Raw genomic sequence first — 24,615 nt, 5'->3', positions numbered from 1 at the left:
CCTTGTCAGGGCTGCTGTGCCCGGCCCCGTCCGCATCCGATATGAGGACGTCCTGCACTTCCTCCTTCACATCTGCCACACTTAGCTGGGGAGGTTTCTGGTCCATGCTGCAGCTGGCCACAGCCCTGCAGGGGGACGTCTGTGAGCAGAAAGGGAATGATGAACATGTTTTGAACCTGTTCATTTACCTACATGGGTTATCAGGTTGAAGATCTGAAGCACCTGGGAACTAATGTGGCAGCGTGTGACTCTGACACAGGACTCTGTGCCTGTGATCAGAAGGTTGCCAGTTCAATTCATATCAGTGCTGGGCTCTTCAGCAAGGCCCCTAATGCTGAAAACTGCCCCAGGGGCGCTGGATAAATGGCTAACAGCAGCATATCAGACGGACAGGACATGTGAAAACCGCAGAATTCCTTTATAATTGTGCAAACAGAAAATGAAGTCCCATCATCACAGCTGGATGGACTTATGAAGAGGATGCAGTCCTGGAGGCTGGAGCTGCCTCTACTCTACATGTCCATGGTCTGACCTGAAATAACACAACGAAAGCTGAACTTACCAGCTTGGGGATCAAGTGCAGCCAGTCGTTCCTTGGCTTTGGTGAAAAGCCCGCAGTTCACGTTGCTCATTTAGTAAATGCTTTTCATCTCCTCTGCCTGTGGTCCTTGATGCAGCTAAAAAACACAAACTTGGTTAGACATACATACCAAACTAAAAACAATCAAATTAGATATTTTTCCTCCAATGCAATAAATGAACCTGCATCCCTAATATGATAGATGCTGTGGGTACGACAACAGCGCAGGTAAATTCCCCAGATGACACCATCACTCCTCCAACACTCCGAACTTCTATCTCAAGCCCTCCCACGCACTCTCCTCACCCCCCTAAAAAATCTTACACGTCAATGTGATCAGGCTCACAGGTATACAAGCGCCTTCTCATGTGCCACTACTAAATGACACTGTTTCAGTGATCTGATCTGATTTCCCTCAAAATATGATCGGCTTCAGATCCTCCACCTTACAACCTCTCAGTGAAGCTAGAAAAAGAGCTGTCACATGCCTTCCGAGTTACTAAAGGGGTAAGAATGCAGGGGTGGCCGATTGACCCCAAAATTCCCATTCGGGGAATCCAACAATAACAAATCCATAGTGAGAATGGAAGCTCTAATCTAATGCTCAAACTGGCTGCCGATGAAGCTGCCCTACAGGGGTTAGATCAAAGGGATCATCCATGATGCCACCTAACATCAATAAATCTGACCGATCGATCTGCTGACACGGATCCCCTGCCCTCTGGTAGCACGCTGAGTAGCGGATTACTGACACAATCTTTAATTCTCTCTTCTCTTTCAGCTGTTAGCCTTCAGAAACAGACCCACCCCTGGCCACCCCCTCAAATTCGACTGGCCCCTGACGGCCATTCCAATCAAATACTGCTGCATTATACTACTGATGATGGATGGTAATTTAAATATTAATACTATTACAGGTAGCAGGAGGGTATTCCAGAAAGTGGGTTTAGTGTACAATCCTGAATTAGTAGAGTAAACCTGATCAATTCCTGTTCTAGAAATAATCATTCACTTGCAATTCACACAGGTATATTTGAATACTGCCCTTTGCCTACCTTGTTATCCATGAGGCACAAAGACACATATACAGGTGAGTGCAAGCTTGGGGGTCACAGCACAGCATCAGCCAGCATGCAGCACCCCTGCAGCTGAGGGTTAGAGGCCTTGCTCATGGCCATACAGACACGTATGAACTATTATTCCGAGGCCAGGGCTTGAACCAGCAATCTTCAACTCACAGGCACAGAGGTTTCACACCATCACTACACACCACCGCTTCGTGTGAGTGGAGTCTGCATGTTCTCCCCATGTGATCATCACGTCTTTTGGTTTCTATTCACTCCCCAGAAACATGCAACTTCCAAATGAATTGGAAGAGCCTAATTCTCATTTTTACTTGACTAATGGGTGTCTTCCGGCTGGGAAAGACATAAACATTTGACAAAAGATGGTAAGACATTGTGCTAGATACATAAATGAAAAAAAAATGTAAAATAAACATTGAAATAGTTTTTAGAAAAAATGCCACTTTCAAAATTACTCATACCCCTTTCTCAATAAGTCAATGGCAAAGCCTTTATTTGCCCTCGTAACAAACAGGTCTTATAATCACTAGCAAACATCTCCAACTAAGATTTTGGGGCCTTTTCAAATATCTCCTCTTTGAAGTTGGAGCGTTTCCTTGCTTTCCCTCTGATCATCATTCCCTCCACAGATTCTCAATAGGACTCAGATTCGAACTCTGGCTTCAAAATGTCGATGTTTCCTCTTCACCATTTCTTGGCCACTTCTGCTGGTGTCCAAGGCCACGTTTTCCTGCAAACTTAATGTAGTGTGTTGCCTGATCTTAATGTAGTCTTATTTTTTCCATGATTTACTTTGACAAAGCTGCCTGGCCCATTTGCTGAAAAACACCCCCAAAGCATTACAGTCCCACCATCATGCTTGAACGAAAGCCAAATGGAACAATTCCATTTCCATCTCATCGAGCCACAGAATTGATGACCAGAAGCTTTCTCCTTTGTCCAGCGGAGCTTTTGCAAAAGCTATGCAAGCTTATGTGTCTCTGTCTTGGAGAAATGGAGCCCCCCCCGTGGTCAGCCTCCATGGAGATCAGCCTAATGCAGTGTCCACTGCACAGATGAAATGGTATGAAAATTTAATATCAGGATTATCGTGACCAAAATTATCATGTTATCGATATTATCACAGTGTTGTTAAAATGGGGTGAAAATGTTCGAAAAGAACCGGTACACAAACTGAAATCATTTCACCAATACTGAAAACCACAAATAAAACTAGCAGGACTACTCACTTTAAACATTAGAATAATAATAATAATGTAGCAAGTAAAATAAAACAATAACCAAGGGTTTTTTTAAAAAAAAAAAAAAAAAAAGCTTCATTAGCATTATGACACACAAACACTGTATCCCAATATCATTAACTGTGGTTTGTTTCCACCTGTATTGTTCCGTCCTGAAACTGGTTACTCTCCCCTCTAAAATAACACACAGCCCAACATTACAAGTTTATTCTTTAAATCTTTTTTCCCCCCTCAATGTGGTCCTAATACTTTATACAGATAAAGGAAATACATTTGTGGTAAACAGTGTTTGGTTTCAAGAATATGCAAATACAAACGTAAACGGAATTCATTCTTAATAGCACACAGGCAAAATTGCCAGCTCCATTACACCACTGACAGCATGCAATGTTTTTACAAGAGTAGATAAGACGGACAGATTCAATTTTCATTTCTGACAAGCTATTACCAAGGTAGTCAGACAAACTATAACATTTTCCCCCATTCTGAAGTTCCAACATCATGCATTGAGCTAAAAGTGAACTTACCTTGCATTCCCTAAAAAGTAGACCGGTGGTCATGAAGATGACTTATAAGATTAGACGTGTTGCCTCCCTGTGCAGATATTTTCTTTTCTGCATGTTCAGCCGATAAAGTGACCATCTTCAATGCGTTTTCCTTCTGCAGTCTTACAAAAGCCAAATTGGAGCACATCTCTGACCTAGTCCTCTGCACAGCTGAAAAACTTCCTGAGCGCTGTCACCTCCTACCACCATGCTTTCACCACAAAAACCCTTGGTGCATGCTTCACCTGCACAACTGTGTCTGGGAGACTATTGCTAACTTTTGGTTAATGCTGTACAATTTTTAACATAATGTAGCACTGGTGAGATGGCTCTGCATATGACAGATCCCAGTGACAGCTCAGGAGCATGCTGGGAAAATGGAAAATACCCTGGTTTGTGTAATTGTTAATACATATTGTGTTCCCAGTTGTCGTAGGTGCCCTTGCCTGTGTCTTGTGTGAACTCTGTCCAGTCCTTGTGTGGGTCTAGTTGTTGTGTAAACTACCCACCATACGTGTGCTTTATAGTCTGGTGTCAGAGTTCCCTGTTTACCCACTTTGTGTTTAGTGTTAGTCCTTTTAAGGGCTTAAATAAAGGGTGTCGTTTCCGCTGAAAATCACCTCATTTCTCAATATTGCTGCACTGCATCAGTCCACCACACATTACACTGTTCTTCAAAGCATGATAATCAGTCACAATGTTAACGGTTATTAAGTTTTGAAATGCTAATACTAACCATCAAAAAATTTTCCACGGTTTATCATGAAACCAGTAACTGTTATATCCCTAGTCCGCTGGAGTGTCTGCTGGGATGTTGGCACCATAATTACTCAGATTCGTCAGGATGGCCTTGGCGGTGATCCTTGGCGGTGATCCTTGGCGGTGATCCTTGGCGGTGATCCTTGGCGGTGATCCTTGGATTCTTCCTGGCCTTTAGCACTAACATTCTTGACAATGCAGGGGTTACTTTCTGCTTCCTATCACACCCTTTAAGATTTTTTCACAGTGGGGGCCTCCATTTACGTTTTGATTACGCTTTGTACTGTGGCCACTGCACTTAAAAACATTTGGATAAAACTTTGTGGCCTTTCCTCATTTTGTGTGCAGAACCCGAGGTCCTCGCCAAGCTCTTTGGTTTTTCCATGACTTTCAGTTGACTGGTAATCGACTAATGCCTCAGCTATGCTCATTTTAGAGGTGATTAGAATGCTCTAGAACATGGTAGTAATTACCAGGTCCAGTTCAGGTTTCATTTTCTCAAAAATGAGCACAGTTTCACAGGGTGTGAATAATTTTGGACATGGCATTTTAAAAAAAAAGTTAAAAAAATGTTTTTCATTAATGGCTAACATATGGCACAAAACCATATTTTGTCACATACTTATGTCATCTGCAGCCAGATTAACCCAATTAGTCAAAGAACTCCTCACAATATATCAAAACTTGGAATGGGTATAAATAATTTTAAGCTTATCTGCGTTAATGAGCCCTAAATCGCTTTTTAGAACACCTCCCCCCCCCCCCCCAGAATATACACTCCAACGAGGCAGCTGCACCCATAAGGGGGGGGGTACTTTTAGTGGGCCGGCGGCATCCCCTCTCCTCCACTACCCCACACTCGGAAAATTTCAGTTCAGTGCTTTATTGTTATTATTGTACATGTCAGCACTACGAGATTGAATCAGCAATTCTCTGAACGGTGTAAAGGTACAAGACAAAACGTAACATGTTAATAATAATGCATAAAATAACCAATACATATATAGTAAAGTTCAAATGTGATAAATACTATGCAGTGTACTAAGTGGGGAATACGTGTGAGTTCAGTGCCCGGTTCAGATTTTATCCGCCCCCACCCGAAACTTAATCCTCCCGCTATCCTAACATTTACTTAGGGCCCAAAAAAGTTTGAACCGACACGAAATATTGCCACCGGGATACCAACATCGACATTACCTTGTATCGAATAAAAAAGAAAATCAGTGGTATCGCCCCTCCATAGCATTCACCTTGCGTCCCTCATATTCCTTCCTGCTATTCCATTGCCGAGCAGAACTACGCTGACGTAACGACCATAATGACGCAATACGTAATACGCTTCACGCCATGACGCTACGCCCAATACTCCTGTACTTGGCCACGCCCATTTTTACAGAATATATTTTCTGGCCGATGCCATTGAATTGCACAGGTCAAAAAATGAAAAAAAAAAAAATTCATATTAAGTAAAAATCAATCCCCCAACTGAATAACTCCAAATATTTTGCCATTACTAACCGGGTGTCTTTACGTTTGTTGAAACTGGTCACGTTTTTTCTAATTTAACCCTAAAAATACTCATCAGTATTGCGCAAAGAACTGAGCCAGATGATATAATGAACAAAAGTTTGCACTGTACTTCGTTGAAGTTATATAAGCAATAAATAAATGTTCTGAAAAGCAATAAACCAAAATATTGCGATTTCTGAAATTTGGATTTGTTAAAATGCATAAAGAGAATGAAATTACCCATTATCTCAGCCTCATTTGATTAACATCACTGGTGTATGGGCTCCCCCGTGTTGCGCAGGATTTCATCTGCAATTTAAAGTTCCAGGTTTGCATCCCTAAAGCGCCCAACTGTGTGGTTGTGTGTGTATGACACGTGATGGACTGGCACCCCCTATCCGGCAAAAGGGCAAAATAGAGGCAGGAGAAAACAGGTAATTGCAGTCACATGACACCTAAGCCATAGACATTTGCAGAGGCTGCATTAAAGGAAACGTCCCCTCAGCCACAAGGCCAGGACTGAGAAGCTGAGCAAAGGCCGTTATTAACTCTCAATGCTGCTTAATCAGTGTCAACCTTCTGCTCTTAAATTCTAATAACTATGCCACTTATACTCCATTCACACTTAACATCAATATTGGAGAATGATTTTGCATCTAACGTCGCACAAAAGTGTAACTGCACAGATGTCAAAAATTTTGAATCATTAATGAGCAGATGTTCTGAAAACGTGTTCATGAACCGGACCGTGAAAGTGCACAAAAACTTTTCTTCAAAATACTATTCCAAAAAGCATTAGAATGCAAAATATCAAACAAAATCGAAATGCTTGCAACTGGGTGAACATTGCATTATTCATTAATCTGTTCGTCCATATTTATAATTCAGAGGTGCTGCTGTGCAGGAAGTGGATGACCGATTTGTAATCACCTTTCCAGTTACTGCCCCTGCAAAATAAAAGCCATCCCTTTTCTTTACGTTCTCACAGACGCTCCAAACTTAAACTACATCTTAACCAAAACTAGAAACAAACAAACAAAGGACATGAGGAACCCAGACAGTCTGCTTTTACAAGCTAAAAGGGAAGATCTGAGGCCCGTCTGTGCGAGACCCAGTGTGCTTCCTACCCAGGGATGAGGTATTCCTGCAGGACTGTATGGGGGCAGTATTTAAGTCTCCATGTTTTTTGTTCAGTTCCTTCCCAGTCAGCACCTCGCCGTTGGACATTAGGAGCAGCATGGACCATGGCGGCTGAATCCACACTGTATGTAAGTGTACCCAGGGAGCTCAAAAAGCACTCGAACCTGTCTCCAGGTGAACAACTTTTATTGTGAATCAGGGTCGTGATATTTTTGACCAAGGGACAGTGTGGTTGCTGAGGGTCAAACCCAGCAGAGTAGCCCTGTTATCAGCTACCCACTTCCAGCAGTCCCTCACAGGGGTTGGACAGGATCAAACAACATCAGTCAAGCTCAGGAGATACAAGCCAGTCTGTGGATACAGCCTACACACAATCCTGCCATACAGCAAAATGTTCATTCATCATACTATCACTGCTTCCCCTGAGTCAGAGCATGTCACTTTAGTTCTCCTCATTGACTGAAGCTCTTCCCACACTGGGAGCACTGGTAGGGTCTCTACCCTGTGTGAGTCCGCTGGTGCTTTGTTAGGGTTCCTACTTGAGTGAATCTTTTCCCACACTGGAAGCACTGGTAGGGCCTCTCCCCTGTGTGAATCCGCAGGTGGATCTTTAGGGTTCCTACTTGACTGAAGTTCTTCTTACAATAGGAACACTGGTAGGGCCTCTCCCCAGTGTGAATCCGCTGGTGTTCCATTAGTTTTCCTAAAGCACTGAAACTGTTCCCACACTGAGAGCACTGGAAAGGCCTCTCTCCTGTGTGAATCCGCTGGTGCTTCTTTAGGTTTGTTAAATGACTGAAGCTCTTCCCACACTGGGAGCACTGGTAGGGCCTCTCCCCTGTGTGAATCCGTTGGTGGTCCTTTAAGTTTCCTAAATGAATGAAGCTCTTCCCACACTGGGAGCACTGGTAAGGTCTCTCCCCCGTGTGAATCCGCTCATGCTTCTTCAGTTTCTCTAAAGCACTGAAGGTCTTCTCACACTGGGAGCAGTGGTATGGCTTCACCCCAGTGTGTGTGTGCTCATGCACCTTTAGGGCTCTTAAATGACTAAAGCTGTTCCCGCACTGGGAGCACTGGTAGGGCCTCTCCCCTGTGTGAATCCGCTGGTGCTTCTTTAGGACACCTGCTTGAGTGAAGCTCTTCCCACACTGGGAGCACTGGTAGGGCCTCTCCCCTGTGTGAATCCGCTGGTGATTCTTTAGGCTTCCTACATGACTGAAGCTCTTTCCACACTGGGAACACTGGTAGGGTTTCTCCCCCGTGTGAATCCGCTGGTGGTACTTTAGGTTTCCTAACTGACCAAAGGTCTTCCCACACTGCAAGCACTGGTAGGGTCTTTCTCCTGTGTGAATTGGCTGGTGCTTCTTTAGGGCTCCTAATTGACCGAAGCTCTTCCCACATTGGGAGCAATGGTAGGGCCTCTCCCCTGTGTGAATCCGCTGGTGATTCTTTAGGTTTGCGACATGACCGAAGCTCTTCCCACACTGGGAGCAGTGGTAGGGCCTCTCCCCTGTGTGAATCTGCTGGTGTATCTTTAGGTATCGTAAGTAACTGAAACTCTTCTCACACTGAGAGCACTGGTACGGCTTCACTCCAGTGTGAGTCCGCTCGTGTTCCTTTAGAGGTCCAACATGACTGAAGCTCTTCCCACACTGGGAGCACTGGTAGGGCCCCTCCCCAATGTGTATCAGCTGGTGCTTCTTTAGGTGTCCTAAATGACTGAACCTCTTCCCACAATGGGAGCAGCAGAGAAGTTTCAGTATCACACTGGGATCAAACTTCTCAGGGTGGGATAACTTGATGTGTCTCTGGACGTAAGTCTCTGATGTATACGGCAGTATGGGACAGTAAGGACAAGGGAACTTGTTCATTCTCCTCCCTGACATGAGAGATTGGTCTGAATAAAGAGGCATGAAGAAGAGCAAACATAAATTTGGTAATGAGAACAAAAGTGATGGATTCAGGAGAAATAAAGTCTACTGCAGTAGAGTCTAATAGAACAAGAATTCAGTAATACAAATTGTAGACAGCACTAGAAATCTGTGGGATTCTGCATGAGGAATTTTCTGCAAGCTAGAAGATTTTCTTAAACTCACCTGGGATTGGAGGTCTGACAACCCCCTCCAGCTTCTGCTCAGTCACGTCCTGAAACACTGTTTCTTCTTTCACCCCCCCATTAAAAATGGGACACATTATACTCTCTGCTTTCTGAGGAAAAGAGAATAGAGTCAAAAATTCTTCTGTAAAGAGTTAATCTGGTCTATGGGACTGAAAGCAACATGTTTCAGCATCACACAAAGAAGCAGGACCAGGTCTATCAACCAGGTATCATACAGGAAACATTTTTCCTGACTGATACTGAACACAAATATCATTTCACCTTGTCAGGGCTGCTGTGCCCGGCCCCGTCCACATCCGATATGAGGACGTCCTGCACTTCCTCCTTCACATCTGCCACACTTAGCTGGGGAGGTTTCTGGTCCATGCTGCAGCTGGGAACGATGAACATGCTTTGAACCTGTTCATTAGCCAGAATCATGATACAGACGATGTATCTGTCCTGCAGCATCAGGCATGAAGCTTTCGGCTCTGCTCTAACTGGGTCATCAGGATGAAGATCTGAAGCATATGGAACATTTTCCTGCTTAATGGTGGGGTGTGGCCCCGTGGGACTGGACTCTGTGTCTGTGATAAGAAGGTTGCAGTTCAAATCCAGCAGCTGACAAGAGGTGCCATATGGCCGTTGGTCCCGTCAACAAGGCTCTGGTCCTGGATACAGCTAAATAACGTAAACGTAGCTTGAAATACACACCAGACTAAAAACAAGTCATTGCTAGATATTATTCCTCCAATGCGCAAAACAAACCATCATCTGTAAAACAATGACAAACTACATGTGGCAACGATAAGAGCATAGCTCTAAATCCCTGCCATAGGTATAATCCCTGCCAAAGGTATAATCCCAGCCTTTCAAAGAAAGATTTTTTGTTCCACCCACTCAAGAAAAGTGAACTAAGTTGTTAGGTGATCACCATTGTATGAAACCATTAAACACATGTACCTTGTGTTGAGGAACCAATTGTTATAATCTTGTATTCATTCTTTGACTATGGATGTACACTATATAAACACACCTCTTAATCATTGAATTTAGGTGTTTCATTCAGAGAAATTGTCACAGGTGTATAAAATCCAGCACCAGCCATGCAGTCAGCTTTACAAACATTTTGTAAAAGAAAGTTTTGTTTCCTATGACCGAGTACAATTGTCTTAGCGCTAATTCTTGATGATTTAAACGCAGCAGACTATCGCAGTCCTTGCGATGTAGCGAACTGCATGTACATGAAATGCCATGTATAAATACGTAATAAATAATTCGATTCGTCCGATTAGTCTGTAGATTACTCGATTGTTAATATAATCGACAGTGACATCCCTAGTAACCCCTTGAATGACACCCACTCACATACAAATTTTTATACTGTCTGATACTTCAACGAAGAAATCTTTTTTCCCCCACGGATAGCACGTTAAGTATTTATTTGCAAAGCGCGCTGTTGCCTCTCAAAACACCACACACACGGACGGACGTACGTCTTTCTTTCGTACCGTCTGACATTTTGACTTCATAGTCTTCACACATTCTACTCTTCAAGTTAGCAACATTTCTTTATTATATAAAAATCATTTTCTCCTTTAACATCTACAGAACCACTGTAAATGAATGACGCTGACAATACACATACATACTCACACTTTTTAATTAACATTAGATACCTCAGCCCATCATTCTATAACATTTTGGGTACACTTCAACTTAACATTACTTCGTTCTTGCAACATAAGACACACTATACAACAACCAATAAAATGTATTACAGACTGAACTCTTTGCCCTTGACTGGAAAAATATTAGGTCTATCAGACATTTTTTAAACGCAGGGGTTTTTTTAAACGCGTATTTTGATGCCGCCGACACCGCGGAAAGTATAACTAAGTTACTCCGCCAAAGACACTGGGTTATATTACGGATGTTGATTAAAAACATCATTTTTTAAAAATCCTGCGACTTTTCCTAAACTTTCTGATATTTTTCATTTTCCAATACTTTTCTAGGTCTGGAAAATATGAATTCTTAATTCCATGATTTTTTTTTTTATTTCCATGACCGTACGAATCCTATTTCGAAACCAAGAACTCCAGTTTGTTTTTTCTTTTGGGAATGTAGTGCGCGTACGTGTAATTTTGCTAAGGGCCCCAAAAAGGCTTTGGCCGGCACCGAATATCGGCATCGGGATACCAGCCTTAGTATTACTTAGCATCAAATCGAAATGAAAACCAATCGCATCACTCATCCATGATACTCACCCTACATCTCTCACATTTCTTCCAGCTCCTCCAGTGAACATAACGTCAAGACGTATCGACCATAATGACGTAATACGCAATACGACAAACGCCGTGACGCTGTGCCTACTCCTGCTGTGCTTGGACACACCTCATTTATTCCGAATATTTACAAGTACACTTGCACACGGATGCACACGCACTATTCGCTCATTTATTCATTTATTTATGCCGGAAGACGTTGAATTGCACATTTGTCAAAATGTCCTAATCTTCATTTTTCATATCAAGTATTAGTGAAAATCCTCCGCAAGTCATTTAGTCAAGACATATATTTTCTGAAACTGGTGACGTTTTATGGATTTAAATGTAACAGTATTAATCAATATTGTGCAAAGAACTGAGCCAAATTAATACAGTAATGGACAACAGCTTGTATGCTGTTGGAATAACATCCACACTGCTTCTCTCCCTCTACATCAACAAGCTGCACTTCCAAGCACCCCACTGTCTAACTCCTCAAATATGCACATGACACAATAGTCACTGGAGTCATCAGTAATGGTGACGTGTCTGCATGCAGGTGGGAGGCTGAACTGCTGGCCCTTTGGGATGATTGTAACGAGCAGGAGCTGATCATGCTCAAAACCATGCAGATGGTGGTGGACCTCGAGGAGTCTCCCAGCACCGTATCTGCAATGGAAACGTTTAACCTGACCCCTGCCAGACCTGTATTCATCCCGAGTCAGGAAACAATCAGGGAAAAATCACCACAGACCCCTCACCCAAAGGTCGGTCATGGCCTCGTTGAACTTCTCTCTACCAAGCGCTACAGTTCACCGTGCACCGAAATAGTCACCCTCCCAAACAGCTGATAGACCCAGTTGTTTCTGCTCAGTTTGCACTGTTACCCTTTTAACAAGCAAAAACCCCATTGCTGTAAATAACTCACTGTGCTTGTTGTACTGTTTTGGTACTGAACACAAGCTGCCCTCTGTATTTACTGCACCATTCCCTGCAGAGGCCCATTCACCAACTAACTTTTGCTTTCAGTGCAACATTTTTATCTCTATTCCTTTTCATATTGCTACTTTAAACTTCGGCTGTCATTGTTTATATGGTGGAGTTAACTACCTTACATTTCACTGCAGCTTATAGTCTGACTCCATAAGGCATGTGACAAAAAAAAACCCATGAACCCTTGACATGTACTCCTGCACTTGTTACGCATTTATTAAGGTATGTTCACAGCGGTAATGTGCAAAAAACAAGGGCAGTCAGGGATTAGTTAAGCTAATGGATGGCAGGAGTCGAGGACTGGAGTAAAACGTAATTATATTGTGCTTGATATGGATGGGAAAAGTCAACGGTGCTACTGCATGGAAGAGCAGATCATTTACAGACTTGGTGAAAGGGCACAAGTACCTTTCATCACAACAGAATCCCTTAAGCATTAGAATCAGAAATACCTGAAACGAATTCGAATCCCTGCAAATGGCCACAATTTTTTTTTTATTTGGTTGTTTGTTCATTTATTTACTTACAACTTAGGGAACACTGCTGTGCAGGAAGCGGATGAACCATTTGGAATCACATTTCCAGTTACTGCCCCTGTAAAATAAAAGCATGCTTTTTCTTTTGATTGTCCGTGAGAACAATTAAACTTGTCTCATGTTCTTCTCATTGACTTAAGTGCCTCCCACACTGGGAGCACTGGTAGGGCCTCTACCTTGTGTGAATTCGCTGGTGCTTCTTTAGGGCTCCTACTTGAGTGAACCTCTTCCCACACTGGGAGCACTGGTAGGGTTTCTCCCCTGTGTGAATCCGCAGGTGGATCTTTAGGGTTCCTACTTGACTGAAGCTCTTCTTACAATAAGGACACTGGTAGGGTCTCTCCCCTGTGTGAATCCGCTGGTGCTCCTTTAGCTTTCCTAAAGCACTAAAGCTATTCCCACACTGGGAGCACTGGAAGGGCTTCTCTCCTGTGTGAATCCGCTGGTGCTTCTTTAGAACTCCTGCTTGAATGAAGCTCTTCCCACACTCGGAACAATGGTAGGGCCTCTCCCCTGTGTGAATGCGTTGGTGGTGCTTTAGGTTTCCTACTTGACTAAAGGTCTTCCCACACTGGGAGCACTGGTAGGGTCTCTCCCCAGTGTGAATCCGCAGGTGGATCTTTAGGGTTCCTACATGACTGAAGCTCTTCTTACAGTAGGAACAGTGGTAGGGTCTCTCCCCAGTGTGAATCCGCTGGTGCTCCTTTAGTTTTTCTAAAGCACTAAAGCTATTCCCACACTGAGAGCACTGGTAGGGCCTCTCCCCTGTGTGAATCCACTGATGCTTCTTTAGGTTTGTTAAATGAATAAAACTCTTCCCACACTGTGAGCACTGGTATGGCCTCTCCCCCGTGTGAATCCGCTGGTGGTCCTTTAGGTTTCCTAAATGAATGAAGCTTTTCCCACACTGGGAGCACTGGTAGGGCCTCTCCCCTGTGTGAATCCGCTGGTGCTTCTTTAGTTTTTCTAAAACACTGAAGCTCTTATCACACTTTGAGCAATGGTACGGCTTCTCCCCAGTGTGAATCCGCTGGTGTGTCTTTAGGACACCTGCTTGAGTGAAGCTCTTTCCACACTGCAAGCACTGGTAGGGTCTCTCCCCTGTGTGAATTTGCTGGTGTGTCTTTAGGACGCCTGCTTGAGTGAAGCTCTTTCCACACTGCAAGCAATGGTAGGGTCTCTCCCCTGTGTGGATCCGCTGGTGCTTCTTCAGGTTTTCTACTCGAGTGAAGCTCTTCCCACACTGCAAGCACTGGTAGGGCCTCTCCCCTGTGTGAATCCGCTGGTGATACTTCAGGTTTATTACCTGACTGAAGCTCTTCCCACACTCGGAACACTGGTAGGGTCTCTCCCCTGTGTGATACCGCTGGTGCTTTTTTAGGTATCTTAAATGACTAAAGCTCTTCTCACACTGGAAGCACTGGTAAGGCCTTTCCCCAGTGTGAGTCTGCTCATGCTCCTTTAGGGCTCCTACATAACTAAAGCTTTTCCCACAATGGGAGCACTTGAAGGGCCTCTCCCCTGTGTGAGTCCGCTGGTGCTTCTTTAGGTATCTTAAATGACTAAAGCTCTTCTCACACTGGAAGCACTTGTACAGCTTTTCCCCAGTGTGAGTCTGCTCATGTTCCTTTAGGACTCCGACATGACTGAAGCTCTTCCCACAATGGGAGCAGCAGAGAAGTTTCAGTATCACACTGGGGTCAAACTTCTCAGGGTGGGATTTCTTGATGTGTCTCTGGACGAAAATCTCTGACGTATACGGCAGTATGGGACAGTAAGGACAAGGGAACTTGTTCATTCTCCTCCCTGGAATGAGAGTTTGGACTGAATAAGGAGGCATAAAGAAGAGCATGCTGCATGTGGAATTTTCTGGAAGCTGAAAGATATTTCTGTTGTCACCTGAGTTTGGAGGTCTGACACTCCCATCCAGCTTCTCCTCAGTCACGTCCTGAAACACTGATTCTTCTTTCACCCCCCCATTAAAGACGGGACACACTGTACTCTCTGCTTTCTGAGGAAAAGAGAATAAAGTCAATAAAATTATTCTGTAAAGAGTTAATCTGGTCTATGGGACTGAAAGCAACATGTTTCAGCATCACACAAAGAAGCAGGGCCAGGTCTACCAATGTCTTTACCAGGCGTCATACAGGAGACTCATGATTGATACTGAACACACGCTGCCCTCAAGCTGCTGCTCTCTCTCCACTCCTAATCCATCTAAGCAGCTCACTGCTGAAGGTACTACAGGGGAAAAGCACAGCTGACATGACAGCAGGCCTGTGAAGGTGTTTAGATGCAGATTCACTGCCATAGCTACATGGCTGGAGGCAGGACCGACAGAGACTGTAAAATCCCAGATGACTTCAGAAAGGTCAAAGGTCATGCAGTTGCCTGGATACTAACGAGCAAGGTGAGCAACCTGTGAGTGCAGAAGGCAGCTGGGCCCCACACCAGCAGCGCTCCATTTCACCTTGTCAGGGCTGCTGTGCCCGGCCCCGTCCACATCCGATATGAGGACGTCCTGCACTTCCTCCTTCACATCAGCCACACTTAGCTGGGGAGGTTTCTGGTCCATGCTGCAGCTGGGCACAGCCCTGCAGGGGGACGTCTGTGAGCAGAAAGGGAATGATGACCATATACTGAAGTTGTTCATTTAGCAGAATCATAACACACACGAGGTATCTGTCCTGCTGCATCAGACTCTGAGCTCTCAGCTCTGCTCTAACTGGGTCATCAGGATGAAGATCCGAAGTATCTGGAAACTTGTCCTGCCTAATGTGGCAGTGTGTGACTCTGTGGGATGGGACTCTGTGCCTGTTATCAGTCAACTGCAGAGACACTAAATAAATGGCAATAATAGCACAGCAGAGTAACAGGACATGTGAAAACCGCAGAATTCCTTTATAATTGTGCAAACAGAAAATGAAGTCCCATCATCACAGCTGGATGGACTTATGAAGAGGATGCAGTCCTGGAGGCTGGAGCTGCCTCTACTCTACATGTCCATGGTCTGACCTGAAATAACAAAACTAAAGCTGAACTTACCAGCTTGGGGATCAAGTGCAGCCAGTCGTTCCTTGGCTTTGGTGAAAAGCCCGCAGTTCACGTTGCTCTGTTAGTAAATGCTAGGTATTCCCTAAGGAGAAACATTATAATAACACAGTAACAATGATGAGCACACCGGCAAAACATTAACCTAAAGTAAGTTCTCTATTCAAATATTTTTTTATTTCTAATATCTGGGATGTTCTTACAGTTTTCTTATTATTAAAATTTAACTGCAGAGAATAAAAAAATCATATAACCTCCTGGCAAAACTGTGAAGGCAATGCGCTTCCGTAAAATACATTATTGCATAGAGCCACGAAAAGGCTTTGGGCGTTAATAGTGGCCAAACCGATGTTATGATGTATGTGGTGATGGCAGATTCGTCAACATTGGAAAACTGAAAAATTCGGAACTGTCCATGGACATACTTCAGGATTACTTAAAATATATACTTGAAGAGTAATCTCTTTTCCTAAGGGATTCCATTTTGCATCCATAAACTGCTACATCACCCTTACAACTGCATGCGTGGTTGTCATATTTAAGTAATTTTCTTCATTGGTTTTATTTATTTTTACTCGGCTACCCAAACTTGGCGAATCTGCTTCCGTCTCCGGCAAAAATAAATATATGGCGTGAGACCGCGCTAGTCATCATTAAACAGGATCAACACTTAAGCCATAACACCGGTACCGACTCTGGACGTCGGAATACAAAACTTGGTATTATTTTTTGGTGACGGATCGAAAAGAAAACCAGTGGTATCGCCCGTTCCTGATACTCACCATACACCCCTCACATTCCTCCCTGCTACTCCGCTGCCGAACAAAACATGACGTCGGGACGTAATGACAATAATGACGTAATACGCAATACGTTTAACGGCATGACGTCTTTCTTTTCGGACGACAATGAAAAAAGGCTCAATCTTAATTTTTCCATTTCAAGTATTAGAGAAAATCAACCGCAGTCGTGTATCTCCATATATTGTTATCATTACTGACTGGGCTTCTATCTGCATTTTAGTAAAGACATACACTTATGAAAACCGGTCACGTTTTTATGAATGTAAAAGTATTTCTGTCAATATTGTGCAAAGAACTGAGGCCGTTAATATAATGATGAACAAATGTTTGTACGCTGGTGAAATAATATATGCAACAATTAAATGTGAAGGACATCACTAGCTAAATAAGGCTTGTGGACTTCAGCTCGGCCTTTGACATCACCACCCAGGAGCTCCTCCACCCCAAATTCACCCAGCCCTCTGTGCCCGCCCCCACCTGTCATTGGATCAGTAACTTTGTCACAAACAGGAAGCAGCAGGTGAAGCTGGGAAACTCAGATCCAGCTGCCACAGTCAGCACTGGTGCCCCCAGGGATGTGTGCTCTCCCCACTGCTTCTCTCCCACCACACCAACAGCTGCATTTCCAAGGACCCCACTGTCTAACTCCTCAAATATGTAAATGACGCAATAGTCACTGGACTCATCAATAATGGTGACATTTCTGCATGCAGATGAGAAGTTGAACACCTGGCCTGCAGGGTTTGTCACACCAACCAGGAGCTGATCATGCTCAAAACCATGCAGATGGCAGTGAACCTCAGGAGGAGCCCCCCAGCACTGCCCCCCTCCCCCATACTCAGTAACACTGTGAAGCCATGGAAACCATTTTTGGGATCTACAATCTCAAAGGATGAAAAAAAAATCACAAAGGCCCAGCAGAGGTTGTACTTCTTGAGAATGATGCAAAACTATTAGTGTGTTAAAACAAATATTTAATTTAACATGTTGGAAGAGTATAGAAAATAGAAGAATACTCAATAACGTGAAAATATTTGGTAACAGCCTTAACTCACCATGTCCACAGTGGTAATGGGCAAAAAAACCAGCATAGCCACTGTTTAGTAAAGCTAATGGATGGCAGCTACTGGGCACTGGAGTAAAGTCATGAATGGTACAGTAAGAAAAGGCAGATATCTTCCACGCTGAAAAGTATTCATGAACTGGCAAATTTTCTTCTAAATAAAATCCCTTAAGCATGACAGTCAGAAATATCTAAAACAAAGCTGAATCCTTGCAAAAGGGTGCATTTTATTATTCTATTGTTTGTTCATTTATTTACAATTCAGGGAACAATGCTGCTTCCCATTTGGAATGATTCTTCCCAATTACAGCCCTGCAAAGTAAAAGCATCCTTTTCCTTAAGATTGTCTGTCAGTGAAATTTTCTTTCTTTCTTACGTTCTCCTCAATGACTAAAGCACCTCCCACTTTGGGAACACTGGCAGGGCCTCTACTCTGTGTGATCCTGCTGGTGCTTCTTTAGGGTCCCAACTTGGGTGAACCTCTTCCCACACTGGGAGCACCGGTAGGGCTTCTCCCCTGTGTGAACACGCAGGTGGATCTTTAGGGTTCCTCCTTGACTGAAGTTCTTCTTACAGTGTGAACACTAGTAGGGCCTTTCCCCTGTATGATTCCGTTGGTGTTCGTTTAGTTTTTCTACAGCAGTGAAGCTGTTCCCACACTGGGAGCACTGGTATGGCCTTTCCCCTGTGTGAATCCACTGGTGCTTCTTTAGGTTTGTTAAATGACTGAAGCTCTTCCCACAATGGTAGCACTGGTAAGGCCTCTCCCCTGTGTGAATCCGTTGGTGGTGCTTTAGGTTTCCTACTTGACTGAAACTCTTCCCACACTGGGAGCACTGGTAAGGCCTCTCCCCTGTGTGAATCCGCTGGTGGATCTTTAGGGTTCCTAACTGACTGAAGTTCTTCATACAGTAGGAACACTGGTAGGGCCTCTCACCTGTGTGAATCCGTTGGTGCTCCTTTAGTTTTTCTAAAGCAGTGAAGCTGTTTCCACACTGGGAGCACCGGTAAGGCCTCTCCCCAGTGTGAATCCACTGGTGCTTCTTAAGATTTGTTAGATGAATGAAGCTCTTACCACACTGCGAGCATTGGTAGGGTCTCTCCCCTGTGTGAATCCGCTGGTGGTCCTTTAGGTTTCCTAAATGAATGAAACTCTTCCCACACTGGGAACACTGGTAGGGCCTTTCCCCTGTGTGAATTCGCTGGTGCTTCTTTAGTTTTTCTAACATACTGAAGCTCTTCTCACACGTGGAGCAGTGGTACGGCTTCTCCCCCGTGTGAGTGTGCTTGTGCACCTTTAGGGCTCTTAAATCACTGAAGCTCTTCCCACACTGTGAGCACTGGTAGGGCCTCTCCCCTGTATGAATTCGCTGGTGCTTCTTTAGGACTCCTGCTTGAGTGAAGCTCTTCCCACACTGTGAGCACTGGTAGGGCCTCTCCCCCGTGTGAATTCGATGGTGTTTTTTTAGGACTCCTGCTTGAGTGAAGCTCTTCCCACACTGCAAGCACTGGTAGGGCCTCTCCCCTGTGTGAATCCGCTGGTGTTTTTTTAGGTTTCCTACTCTACTGAAGCTCTTCCCACACTGCAAGCACTGGTAGGGTCTTTCTCCTGTGTGAATACGCTGGTGATACTTTAGGTTTATTATCTGATTGAAGCTCTTCCCACACTCGGAACACTGGTAGGGCCTCTCCCCTGTGTGATTCCGCTGGTGGATCTTTAAGGCTTCTAATCGACTGAAACTCTTCTCACACTCTGAGCAGTGGTGTGGCCTTACCCCTGTGTGAATCCGCTGGTGCTTCTTCAGGTATCTCAAATGACTGAAGCTCTTCTCACACTGGAAGCACTGGAATGGCTTTTCTCCAGTGTGGATTTGCTCATGTTCCTTTAGGGTTCCTATATTACTGAAGCACTTCCCACACTGCAAGCACTGGTAGGGCCTCTCCCCTGTGTGAGTCCGCTGGTGCTTCTTTAGGTATCTTAAATGTCTGAAGCTCTTCTTACATTGAATACACTGGTACAGCTTTTCCGCAGTGTGAGTCTCCTCGTGCTCCTTTAAGCCTCTTATATGACTGAAGCTCTTCCCACAATGGGAGCACTTAAAGGGCCTGTCCTCTGTGTGAGTTAACTGGTGTTTATTTAGGGCTCCTACATGACTGAAGCTCTTTCCACACTGTGAGCATTTGAAAGGCCTCTCCCCAGTGTGAGACCACTCGTGCTCCTTAAGGACTCCGACATGACTGAAGCTCTTCCCACAATGGGAGCAGCAGAGAAGTTTCAGTATCACACTGGGGTCAAACTTCTCAGGGTGGGATTTCTTGATGTGTCTCTGGACAAAAATCTCTGACGTATATGGCAGTATGGGACAGTAAGGACAAGGGAACTTGTTCATTCTCCTCCCTGGTATGGCATCTTGGACTGAAAAATAAGGTATGTAAAACAGCAATGTAAGTCTGGAATTGGGTATTGAGAAGAAAAGTGATTCCGGAGAAATAAAGTCCACTGCAGTGAAGTCTAAGGCTACGTTCACACTGCCAGCCACATCGTTCAATTCCGAATTTTTGCTCAGACCGGATTTTTGCTCAGATTTGAAAAGATCAGATTTGTGTCACATTAAGGCAAAAAATCCGATTTGAGTCACTTCAGCATGGCAGTGTGAACGTAGCCTAATTAAGCAAAAATTCAGTAACAGTCTACAGACAGCAATATATATCTGTCTGATGCGGTATGTGGAATTTTCTCGAAAAGGTGGTAGGTTTTTTTTTCTATAGTCACCTGGGATTGGAGGTCTGACACTCCCCTCCAGCTTCTCCTCAGTCACGTCCTGAAACACTGTTTCTTCTTTCACCCCCCCATTAAAGACGGGACACACTGTACTCTCTGCTTTCTGAGGGAAAGAGAACAGAGTCAATAGAATTATTTTGTAAAGAGTTAATCTGTTCTATGGGACTGAAAGCAACATGTTTCAGCATCACACACAGAGGCAGGTCCAGGTCTACCTGTTTTTACCAGGTATCATAAAGGAGACATTTTTCCTGACTGATACTGAACACAAGCTGCCCTCAAGCTGCTGCTCTCTCTCCACTCCTAATCCATCTAAGCAGCTCACTGCTGAAGGTACTACAGGGTAAAAGCACAGCTGACATGACAGCAGGCCTGTGAAGGTGTTTAGATGCAGATTCACTGTCATAGTTACATGGCTGTAGGCAGGACAGACAGAGACTGTTAAAAATCCCAGATGACTTCAGAAAGGTCAAAGGTCATGCAGTTGCCTGGATACTAACAAGCAAGGTGAGCAACCTGTGAGTGCAGAAGGCAGCTGGGCCCCACACCAGCAGCGCTCCATTTCACCTTGTCAGGGCTGCTGTGCCCGGCCCCGTCCACATCCGATATGAGGACGTCCTGCACTTCCTCCTTCACATCTGCCACACTTAGCTGGGGAGGTTTCTGGTCCATGCTGCAGCTGGGCACAGCCCTGCAGGGGGACGTCTGTGAGCAGAAAGGGAATGATGAATATGTACTGAAGTTGTTCATTTAGCAGAATCATAACACACACGAGGTATCTGTCCTGCAGCATCAGACACTGAGCTCTCAGCTCTGCTCTAACTGGGTCATCAGGATGAAGATCCGAAGTATCTGGAAACTTGTCCTGCCTAATGTGGCAGTGTGTGACTCTGTGGGATTGGACTCTGTGCCTGTGATCAGAAGGTTGCCAGTTCAATTCATATCAGTGTTGGGCTCTTCAGCAAGGCCCCTGATGCTGAAAACTGCCCCAGGGGCGCTGGATAAATGGCTAACAACAGCAGTGCATGGAAAGAGGAGAAAACTACGGGAGTTTTTATTTGGACTTTATTATTTGTAACCCCCAGATGACAATCCACAAATATGCACCATAATCCACAAATATTTCACTATCTACAAATATGTATTTTTTTAAATTTGTGTTCTGCAATCTGCAAATAAATAGGAGTTTATGCTTTTGAGAGTACAGACTGTTGACCAAAACATACTATCTGAACAAATTTAATTATTATCAACAGAGCCATACTTAAAAATGGATGCACCCTCTCTGGGTCTGTTTCTCTGGTTATATCATAAAATGTTTTTGATAATACAAACAGTGCACCTAAAATTATTATCTCATGAAATTTCGTTATTATTATGAAGATCCTGGTTGGTTGCGAACAGCATTTCATGACATAATCAAATGATTTATGAGAGAAGGGAAATATATTTGCTGGTAAGGAAGCCGTCTCTTTTGTTTTAGTTATTGGTGGTGGTGAATGAAGCCATCATATAGTTTGTCATTACTATATGACTTAAATCCATCTTCCGCGATGTGAAACAGTGATATATGTCTTTTACATGCGCACGTGTAGTATGTGTAAGTAGATTTTCCCCCTCGAACCGCAGAAAGCAGCTGTGCGGGCTCCCGACAGGGGACGCGTCTCATGATGGCAAGGATGCGCAATCCGGGACAACACCGGTTCAGCGTTTATTCCACCACCCCCCGCATACATATTTTAGGGAAGTGCACTGTATTAGAAAACGGAAAAAACAGCCACCTTATCGTAATTATGACGAGCTATCTCCTAATTACGATATGAGCATCTTTCTTTTCTTTTGTGAAAACGGTGCGCTTCCGTAAAATTTTGCTTTAGGCCCCGAAAAGGCTCATCCTGGCACCGAATATCGGCGTCGGGATCCCAGCCTTGGTATTATTTGGTAACGGACCTTAAAGAAAACCAGTGGTATCGCCAGTCCATGATACTCACCCTACATCCCTCACATTCCTTCCTGCTACTCCGCTGCCGAGCAGAATTTACGTGTAAACGCATCCATCATATAGACGTGTTACGCAATACGTTTAACGGCATGACGTCTTTCTTTCGTCTTTTTTGTTGGATGACAGCGCTCTGGAGAAAACTGAGAGATTGTCTGTATAAATATTTATACAGACTTCAGTCCTCCTTCTAGGAGCATGTCAGCATGCCACGAACTGCCCTAGCAGTGCACTTCACACCACTTAAAATTTCCCATTCCTTTAGACGGTCACCTTTAGATGTCCTCCTACAATTCATGAGGAGCTGTCAGATAAGCTGACAGTCATCTCTGCCATTAGAAATTAGTTTCAGTCCTCTGTCTGGCTAGTTTTTGGTCGTTCCCAGTGTCTCCTGTTTCATCTCGTTCTCATGTACTGCTGTCTTTAAAATGTTGAGTCTTTAAGCAGCCCACATCGCAGTGTAGCCTTCTGCCAGCAGAACCAGGATTTAACAATGCAGAATCTTAAAAAAAAAATTATGGTCTCGTAATTAAGAAAAGAGCTATATGTGGAAAAAGTCCCAATCTTAAGTTTTCTCCTCTAGATTTAGTGGAAATCAACCACAGTTGTACAATTCCATGTAGTTTGCCATTACTAACCGGACCTCTGTACGCTTCTGAATTTTAGTAGACATACATTTATTAAAACTGGTCATGTTTTTATTAATTTAATCCTAAATATTTCTCTGTTGATATTGTGCACAAAATTAATCCAGATGATATAATAATAGGCAAAAGCTTGCAGGTTGATAAAAGAATATATACAACAATTAAATGCTCTCAAAACATCTAAGTCCTAAATTATATTGAATAGCCATTTGTATTGCTAATATTTCAAAGATATAAAAATACCTAAATATTCCTTCTAAAAAGCAATTCACAAAAATTACAATTTCTGAAATTGCGTTTATTTATACATAAAAATGAATTAAATTGCCCTTCGTTTCATCTTCATTTACGTAACAACACTTATGTATGGTCTCCCTCATTAAGTGCCATTCCATCATTATACTGATGCCCAAAACATAACAGGACTAAATGACTAACGGACCGGTTGCTCTGGCATCTTTGGTCAGGTGGTTCTGGCCCACCTGAAGGACACTACATCAATAACCCAGGCACCGGTGTAAGGATTCTGCTTGTGGACTTCAGCTCGGCCTTTGACATCAGCACCCAGGAGCTCCTCCACCCCAAACGCACCCAGCCCTCTGTGCCCGCCCCCACCTGTCATTGGATCAGTAACTTCCTAACAGACAGGAAGCAGCAGGTGAGGCTGGGAAACTCAGATCCAGCTGCCACAGTCAGCACTGGTGCCCCCGGGGATGTGTGCTCTCCCCACTGCTTCTCTCCCACCACACCAACAGCTGCATTTCCAAGGACCCCACTGTCTAACTCCTCAAATATGTAAATGACACAATAGTCACTGGACTCATCAATAATGGTGACATGTCTGCATTTGCGGTGTTTTTCAGAATGACACTGAAGTATTTGTGTGTTGATTTGCCGTGCTTGCAGAGAATGAACAGTAGAATAATATTCAAATACAGCCACAGGCAGCAAATATTGGGGTGCAAGTACTACAGTCTGAATAGACTCTTTGACCACATGTAACATCAAATGTTCAATTAGAATGTCTGTAAATGAATGTGCATTAAGTATGGAAGCCCCTAGTGTGTGAGAGGCTTTGGAATATCTACTTTACTCTATACGGCCCTATGGACTATGGGCAGTAAAACACCACCATAAGCCCCACCTCTGTATTTTTTCTGGCCTGAGTAGCAGAAGAAATATTGTACCATTACACCAAATTTCACGATTCGAAGTCATATAGAAGGGCAATTTTCGCCTGCTAAAATCTGAGTGTTGATAGCCATGTTTGATGAGCAAACAAACATTTAACGTGACTAAAAACAAACATAATAAAATGTGTTTTGGCTAATAACTGTGGATTGGTTTGCCTTCCAAAACAAATCTTATGTCTACTACTACCATGGGATGCCCCCAGACTGATGCATGGGAATTTCCACACCCACCTAATTGATGTGGCTGTCATATTGGATTGTACTGAAAATTTAAGAATTTTCCATCTTCACCAGATATGTCAGAAATTACCTTCGTAC

At 43.8% G+C, this 24,615-nt stretch overlaps 1 protein-coding gene, 1 long non-coding RNA gene and 1 pseudogene across 23 annotated transcripts in view; 1 reads left to right on the top strand and 2 right to left on the bottom strand.

Annotated features, from left to right (window-relative positions):
- Positions 1–24,615, bottom strand: part of LOC125746309 (zinc finger protein 501-like) — a 59,212-nt gene that overhangs the window by 19,630 nt on the left and 14,967 nt on the right. For 3 of the 21 annotated variants that reach the window (XM_049020171.1, XM_049020170.1, XM_049020167.1), the window contains exons 1-2: positions 11,228–12,744; positions 2–113 (exon numbers count right to left, since the gene is read on the bottom strand). In XM_049020171.1, coding sequence (XP_048876128.1) covers positions 2–113; positions 11,228–11,268 — 153 coding nt within the window. In that variant the 5' untranslated portion in view covers positions 11,269–12,744. The other 18 variants (XM_049020157.1, XM_049020162.1, XR_007398934.1 and 15 more) reach the window with 17 other exon arrangements.
- The window catches only part of LOC125746340 (uncharacterized), a 38,874-nt gene that overhangs the window by 149 nt on the left and 14,110 nt on the right, over positions 1–24,615 (top strand). Inside the window, exons 2-3 of one of the 2 annotated variants that reach the window (XR_007398943.1) lie at positions 9,172–9,331; positions 15,322–15,437. This is a non-coding gene — a long non-coding RNA (uncharacterized LOC125746340). Of the gene's footprint in view, positions 1–9,171; positions 9,332–15,321; positions 15,542–24,615 lie in introns of those variants that run through there. The other variant, XR_007398942.1, reaches the window with a different exon arrangement.
- The window catches only part of LOC125746338 (zinc finger protein 208-like), a 51,602-nt pseudogene continuing 44,866 nt past the window's right edge, over positions 17,880–24,615 (bottom strand).

This window comes from Brienomyrus brachyistius, chromosome 7, assembly GCF_023856365.1.
Source record: "Brienomyrus brachyistius isolate T26 chromosome 7, BBRACH_0.4, whole genome shotgun sequence".
NCBI classification, from domain to species: domain Eukaryota; kingdom Metazoa; phylum Chordata; class Actinopteri; order Osteoglossiformes; family Mormyridae; genus Brienomyrus; species Brienomyrus brachyistius.
Note: the sequence above shows the minus strand (reverse complement) of the source record. Positions and strands in the feature narration are given on the sequence as shown.